Genomic DNA, 8,243 nt, shown 5'->3' on the forward strand with positions numbered 1-8,243 from the left:
GGGGAGAGGGTCTGAAATTGTTTATTTTTCTAAAACAAACCAAAACAATAAAAAACATATAAAACATCGCCTTCGCCGGCATTCTAATTTAGGGCTTAAAATTAGACAGGGGCAGGGTCCGCAATGAATGTAGGAGTAGGAACTGGAAGCTCTGAACTCTTAGAGTTGTTTTTTTGCTCTCTGCATTTCTCCTACCTTTTTTTTTATGACAATGATAATCCTAAGGGCTTTTAAAGTGCTCTCTATAGAAATTTCAACACATGGAGGATTTTTCCTAAATTTAAAAGACACTAGAAGAGAAGGACCATAAACGGACAAATGTCGACAATAATAAAAGTTGTCACAGCCTCACGAGTCACGGCTCACAGCCAATCAGCCACATACTTCACACTTCACACTTGACACGCTCTTCTCTCTTGTTGTGGTCTGAAAGCTGTGCATGCCTTTCTTTCAGCAGTGATAAAGATTCACACACCGGCGCCAGCGGCCAGCAGACCCGCAACTCGCCACTCGCCACACAGGCTACATACAATACGTATATGATACTCTACGAGTACAACGAGAGTTCCTCTTTTTTTAAAAGAAACGAAATCGAACTTGATATTTTTGTTATCCAATTTTCTTTCAATAAAACCCAATGGTTTTTACGAATTGCGAATTGATGAGGGTCCGAGACTCCGAGCCGCTAGTTCGCAGAGGGCTTCGCCCTTCAATCACATTGCTTCATATATTTTTTTAACTCGAGGTATTTGTTTCAGTATGATTCACTATGATTGTATTTGAAGTTGTATGCAGCAGTATAAAATACACTGTGCACATGTGTCCTGTGGCCTGTGTGGAGTGTGTGTCCGGCAGTGAAAAAAATCAAAAAAAAATATTTGAAACAGTATTTCTATTAGCTTTTGGGTGGAGAGTATTTGCTCCGTGAACTGTTCGTTCATTACTCCTGCTCGCAGGCGTGCAGGACGTTTCTGCCGTCTGCGGCTCTACGACATGTTCATAACTTCATCGACAGGGTCAACCGTCAACAGTGTTTCTGACTCATGATGATGGGTGGTGTTTTTTAACTGAAATGATTTTCCGTGTAGTTCCAGGGTATTCAATTTTCTCTCTCTAGCAGAGGGCAGCAGAATCGACCAGAGCGAGCCACTCTCCTAGAAATTTATTCGCTTCTTGCATTGTGCATCTTTCTGCGGGGTCTACCGCACACATCGCTGACAGGAGAGTTTTCGCGTTCGTCGACAGGGTTCTCCAAATGTCTTTGGGGCCGAGGACCGCTTCTCCTTTACTATATTCTGCGAAACCTCGCACATCCAAAGTGGCTGCTTTGAATGGAAGTTTCGAAGTCAGCATAGCATAGATCGTTATTCCTAGTGACCATACGTCGCTCGCTAATAAATCCACTTCCTGAAGATCAGTCTGGTGTAATCCTCGCTGTATAAGACGGTCTGCCTCTAACAATTCGCATGAGACATACGGCAACGTTCCTTTCTTATAACATTCAATAGGCTCGTGTACACTCTGCGCCTCACCAAAATCTATCACGACTACAGTCCCCTCTTTGGTAGTACAAAGATTGTCGGCCTTGATATCGCGATGTGCAAAACCCATACTGTGCATATGCGCAAACACATCCGTCAAATCAAAAGCATGCTGGATGCATTGGAGCTCATCAATACCACCTTTTCCAGAAGCTATTTGATCTACTATATCACCCCCATCATACAAATCCATGGCCATTATCACTTCTCTGTTCATTGTATCCTCGATGTAATCGTGCACTATCGGCAGATTCCTATGTAACCCAATAGCGGACAGAACGTTGTATTCGTGTTTCATTTGTGAGCGGTATGCCCAGCTCGACTTTTTCAGCGCAACGAACGTTTTATCGATGACATCCTCGGCGATGGAAACGATGCACGTGGATCCCTGTTGAATTGGCTTTATGCAGTTGTAGCGCGTAGAAGGTGTTTGGTATGTACGCCCAGTCATTGGAGGCAGAGTGGGTGTGATAGCTTCTGTATCAATGGTTGTAGCAGAGGCAACATCGTGCAATCTTTTATTAGATGCCATCGTGTTGTACTCCAAATTCCAAATCGCCTTGTCCACATTATCGAATGTGAAGACACTACAGGCATTTTCAGATTGTGTATTATCGAACATTGTGAAACCTTAATTAAATTACTTTGGAAGGTACGAAGGTATACGCAAGTAAGTCTACTAGTATACTGTCTGGTATTGTTTGAAGCGGATAGGTCGTATATATATATACATTTGAATTTGAGTTCATATTCTTTAAGGTCAGTCAGTCCGTCCCAATCCGTCTGGCCGTCACTCAAGTTTCGTCAATGTTGTTGGCGCCTGGCGGACGCCGGACTGGCGGTCAAAGGAAAATTACTTGAACTTTCCCAAAGCTATTTATTTTTAATTTTATGTATACCATTCTAAATTCTGAAATTCATGTGCGAGTACTGAGTTACCACCATTACTTGTATATTCGCCGAATTGGGAAATCTGTGCTCATTGCTCCGTGAATCACCGCACAGAGTCACATACTCCATATCAGACTTCTTCTCCTGTCATTCCGCTGATAAAAGTATTTGAGAAAAGAATGCAACAGATGCAGTGATCCGCTCAAGGTCCCAAGTCCCAAGTCCCGAGTCCCAACAGTCAAGCCCACAGACCACTGTGGCACAGCCCTAAAGAGTTGCAAGTCACCAACTCGCAACAAGTCACAGTCTCACAGAAGACAGAGAGAGAAGAGTGACTGAGTGAGTGTCTCGATTTCGTGAGTGAGAGACTGAGAGACTCAGAGACTCAGAGACGTAGAGGACGAGAGACTCAGAGACTCTCAGAGGACAGAATTACTGTTGTCATCTGTCTCCGTGTCTCTGTCTGCTCAGAATCTCATACTCAGAGTATCAGTCACTTGACTCTTTAAAAGTCTTAACTCCCAAGTCTCAAGTTCCAACAGCTTTTAACACCGTAACTCTCCACAAAAAGTCTGTCTGAAACTTCAGACTACATAGGGTGTAGCCTGCTGGGCGCTGGCTGCTGTCTGGAGGCTGAAGGGCCTGAGAGAGTTAGAGCCCTGAAGCAGTGAAGCTCAGAGACTGAAAGTCCGAGACTGTGTTTGAGAGGCAAGCCCGAGGCCCCGGGGGCCTTGGGCCTTGTTTTTGTTTTTTATTTTAGAAAAATAATATCTTCAAAAACTGACGGCCTGATCACTGTCAGCCTCAGGCTGTTGCCCCTGTGTCATCAGCCTCTCAGGTCTCAATGTCGATACTTTTTATTAAAAAAAACAATCCTAGAAAATCGAAAGACATTTCACGTTCACGTTCAACTTTTAATTTTAGTTACACATCATGTTAGGGCAGGTCCTAACGGTTTAAATTTTTCGCTCAAGATTTTTGTTCAAGACCACGTTAGCCAATGAAATCACGCACAGCCTTGAAACTTGAACGGAAATGCAAAATGGTCCCTCAACAATTCCGAGACCATTTCGCACTTTCGTTTTTTAAGTTTCAAATTTCTGCGTTTTACTTAAACTCGCGAAATCACAGAATTTATGTATTTCGACGGCAAAAAATAGATTTTATGGAGCCAATTAAAGACGACCACGAAAATCCCGCTTTCGTGTGAAGTCCAAAAAAAAATTCATCACCCGATGTGCAAAATACAAATCACGTACACTTCGCACGCACGTATACAACCGCAAACATACATATATATGCAATAGCACCTAGCTTCCAGTGTGTACGTGATCGTTTACTTATTCCTTCGTAGTATCAAGTACCTCTATTATATGTAGCTATTACGCTGAAAGCAATAGCTCATATTTAATAGTACGTAATAATTCAAATAATGAACATTGAGTATTCAACATTTAGTGCATGTCTATTAATAAAACATATTTGAACTTTATTTAATCATATTTATTCGGTCTCTATTTCTAATCAAGTTATGTGTTGGCCTGGATATCAGCTCCTCTTCAAGTCTTTCAGTTATGTATATTCTTTTATCAGTACAAGCCATAACTTCTGTTCTGCTTTTACTAGTCCTAATCAACTCCATCCCAATCTCGCGCATCTTACGCTCGGCATCTTCGGTACGCTTAGTTTTTTTGTGAAGATTAACAGTATAATACTCCGTTCCCAGTGATCCCTGATCGTCAACCTTTGGGCAAGCTATATCTCTAGGAAAGTTTCTCTTGTATTCGTTTGATCCAGTACAATAGTTGTGCAGTCGTGCAAGGGCGCATATTAGCTTACAGTTAAATTTAAGACTAAAACGTAAAGGACTCCATAGGATATCCCACTTACGAACAAAAATACCAAAAGCCTGTTCAATATGAATTCTCGTTTGAGAATGCGAATAGCTATAAGAACTTTTTGTATTCGGGTAGTTCGCTAATGTCACCTGGCCAGGGAACTAATAGCTGTTCTGTGCTACCGTATGCAGCATCTCCTACAATGTAATACAGCTCTCTCAATAAACTAGTTTTCCTCGCAAATCCTGATACTTTCCAGGCATTTCTGTCATGCGTTTTTCCCCATGACTTTGCTGAGAACCCCAAAAAATCTATACCGACTATCACAAACAGCTTGGCAGTTAATACCAATACTTCCCAGAGCATTCTACTAAAGTAGGCTGTGTGGTCTTTAAAAATAGTCCATCAGCGCAACCGACACAATGATTTAGCAGTTTTGAGCTGCTATGCGATCGAAATCCATGAGCAATCTTCTCGCAATCAACTTCATTCGTCGGCCACTCCACTCGCAAATCCGGTAGTGTATCATCCTCCAAGATAGCTTTGACAACAGCTCTCAGTATGGAATAGACAGATGTCTTAGACACTCCGTAAGATATCTTCAAATCTTGCACTCTAGTGCCGGACATGATTCACAATGCTATAGCCAATTGAACTTTCAAATCGATCGCGCCATTGCGTTTTCCACCTATCTTTCTCCAGCTTCGGACGTAGCGCTTCCGCCAGAATACAAAACTTTGTATAGTCCATTCTAAATGTGTTGCTGAAAGACCCTTCCTAGATCAGTTCCCCGGCAATCTGCTCAAATGACCGACGGACACGGATTATAATGGGGGACCTAATGCTAGAGCGAATTTCAAAGTCATCGCCGTATACCACGATGATGGCAATCATCAACGCGGCAATTACACTAGCTATTTTTCGCCTAATAACTACATTCATAGTGTATGTATCTACTGCAATAGTGCAGCTAAAATTGTACACATTTGAAGCAAAAATATATTAAGTATCATCAGTATAGTATTTATTTCTAAAAACCTACAAGCCTAAAAACAACCGGCATGACAAATATTTTTGGCGCAGATATTTTACTTGGCAGGATTTATTTTACTCCGCAAAAAAAATACGTTAACTGCCTCTCATGAAGCGATCAGGCCAAATAGTTCGTCCCTCCAGCCAGGAACCAGGGCACAAAAATGTACTCCTTCGGCCTTGAATGTCTTGAATTTGAACAAAAAAATTGAACCGTTATTACTCGCCCTTTAACAATGACCCATAAAAAACTTAAAAAGTGGTACTATAAATAGTTTTTTTTTAAATTGACATTCCCGGCAACGGGATGGCCAGTAGCCGTCACCCGTCAGGCATCAGCCGTTAAGCGGTCAGACGGTCAGGAAAACTCACAGGATTCAGAGCTCGGGGGTCAGGAGTTATTCGGAGAGTAGTAATATTTCATATTTGGGATATTGTTTTAAATGAGTAAAATAGCAGGAGGAAAAAGTAAAAAATAGGATCCAAAATTTATAGATTATCTCATTTATTAATAAATGTTTTTTGAAATACCTATACATATTTGTTTTTGTAAACTTGAAATATGAAATAAATATTCATTTCTATTGTTGATACATTACAGCCATATTTTACTATAAATTTCTGCCAAAAACATGATAATTTCGGACATTTTGTCAAAATAATGAAATATGTTTTAGTGTTTTGAGCCTCGAGGATATTTATGTTTATGAAATATATTAAAAATATGAAGTTCAAGCAATGTATTTATTTAGTGTTCTCTAATCTCTTGCACATGAAATATCTATTTCAATAATTCTGGACATAAAATATGAAACATCTGTTTGAGAGTTATAATACAAAGGGTACCTAACTAACTATACTGCTATACACCACAGATTTTTACTCACAAGAAGAAGAGAGAGTCAAATAGAGCCTATGAGAGATTGACTGACGAGTGTCAGTGTCAGAGTGCACAGTTTATTATTATATAGACATTAGACAATATTGAACATAAATAGTATAGTATTGAATAAAGTACACTATCTACTACAGAGTTTAGTGAGTGACTCATTGTGAGAGTGTGAGACTGAGCCATCTCTTTTTACATATTTTTTATATAAAAACAAACGCAGGAACACATTGTACTGTACCTTTCTCGACTCTCGAGAGTAAATTTCGTAACTTACCTATATATGGAACTATTGTTGATTATTTAGTCCTAAAAATACAACATTTGTTGTTTTGAATTTTTTTTAAATCAAATCAAAACAAATTAGAAATAGTTTTCCATATTTGCACACATGGCCTAATAGAATAGGCCATAACCCATAGGCGATAGGTACATAGCCCATAGCTTCCTTCCCAGCCTCCCAGCCTCCCAGTCCCAGTGCGGCCGGGCTAGCCTTCTATATCATAAAGGCTCGATTATCGGATGTATTATTTATGATATTGCATATTTGATTACTTTTTTGTTTTGTTTTTGACTTTTTGTTTTTATTTTCTTGTTTTTTAAAAGCATTCTGTTTGTACAACATTCTGTTCTATTTCAAGACGGCTATGAACATTCTTTATTTTGTTTCTATTTTTATTTTTATTCTTCAATTATATTTTATTTTTAAAAGCAAAACCACAGTCCACAAGTGTATTTCTGAATTTCATCTGATCGGATCGGTATGAAATGTAAAAAAAGTCTCATGTGACAATTTTAACCACATTTTTTAGTTTATTTTCTTCCCCATTTGTATTTTTCCCCCCCCAAATTATTGCATACGCAGTGACAGACGAGGGGGTAGTCAGTAGTGTGTACTGTGTGATGTGTACAGTATTGTAGCTAGTAAATAGTATTTACTATAGTAGTCTGTACTCTGTAGTCACTACAGTCAACTGTGTACGCTGTACAACACAGTAAAGTGTACACTGACAACACTGTACACTATTTTGTAATTATTCTATTCGTCCTATTCATTGAAAACTGAATACAGCGTACAAATGGTTTGTTATTATTGGAGGATCACAACATCTATACTAAGAGTAAATACATAGAAGACTGATAATATCTTTTTTGCTCTTCTCATTTACTCGGTATTTACATAGTGCATAAGGTCAAGGACACTCACATCTCACAAGAGGTGTGATAGCTGGACCTGGAGTCCTGGACGCTGGTAGTTTATTCATTAATTTTTGGTGCGTTTTTATTAGCTGTATACCAAAGAGGACTATGAGTCACCGAATACAGCGAAAGCAATCATCTTCTAGTAGAGAGTTCGAGAGAGGTTGGGTCAAGGGGCAGGCCGGTAGGGTAATCGACGCTATAATAATAGAAGCGACTTAAAAACCAGCCGTCAAATCGATGGCGCAGGCTCTGTCGCTCCCAGCCTCCCACTCACTCCCTAAATCTATTTTCTACATATTACTATCACATGCTCACACATATGTGTGCGGTGATGCTTCGGTGATGCTTCTAAGGATTACGATTGTTGCCAAATGCCTATACATACCTCTGTTCAGGTAATTGGTTGCCTGCATAAATTATGTACAATGCAATATCAAGCTGCAATTCACATCATGACTGTAATTTACGTCCTTTTTTATACACGCAGGAAGGATTTAGTTGTTTGGAAGGAGTGCGCCAAATTCTGAGTACGCAAATCCCATAAGCAAACACAAGTGTGTGCATATTTGAAAATTGATTTTCAGAGTCTAGGCATAAAAAAGTAAGAAAAAACAGTAGATAACTATATGTGCGCTTATATGAGTATACTGCAGGTATGAGCATAGTATACGAGTGCGCCATTCAACGTGGTTGCTAATTTTCTATGGCTATGCGAGTCTTGTGTATATATGAGTTTGCAATAAATCGATATATATATGTGTGTGTGTGTGTGTGTGTGTGTGTGTGTGTGTGTGTGTGTGTGTGTGTGTGTGTGTGTATAAATATATATATAATATATATATATGTATA

General features: G+C 39.5%; 1 protein-coding gene across 1 annotated transcript; it reads right to left on the reverse strand.

Annotated features, from left to right (window-relative positions):
* Window positions 1-1,113: 1,113 nt before the first annotated feature.
* On the reverse strand, window positions 1,114-2,163 carry SARC_00009 (serine/threonine protein kinase; the record flags this gene model as incomplete). The annotated part of the gene is made up of 1 exon (XM_014306302.1): window positions 1,114-2,163. One exon carries the CDS (start codon window positions 2,161-2,163, stop codon window positions 1,114-1,116), a length of 1,050 nt encoding a protein of 349 aa, XP_014161777.1.
* Window positions 2,164-8,243: the final 6,080 nt, after the last annotated feature.

Source organism: Sphaeroforma arctica (genome assembly GCF_001186125.1).
Source record: "Sphaeroforma arctica JP610 unplaced genomic scaffold supercont1.1, whole genome shotgun sequence".
Lineage (NCBI taxonomy): Eukaryota > Ichthyosporea > Ichthyophonida > Sphaeroforma > Sphaeroforma arctica.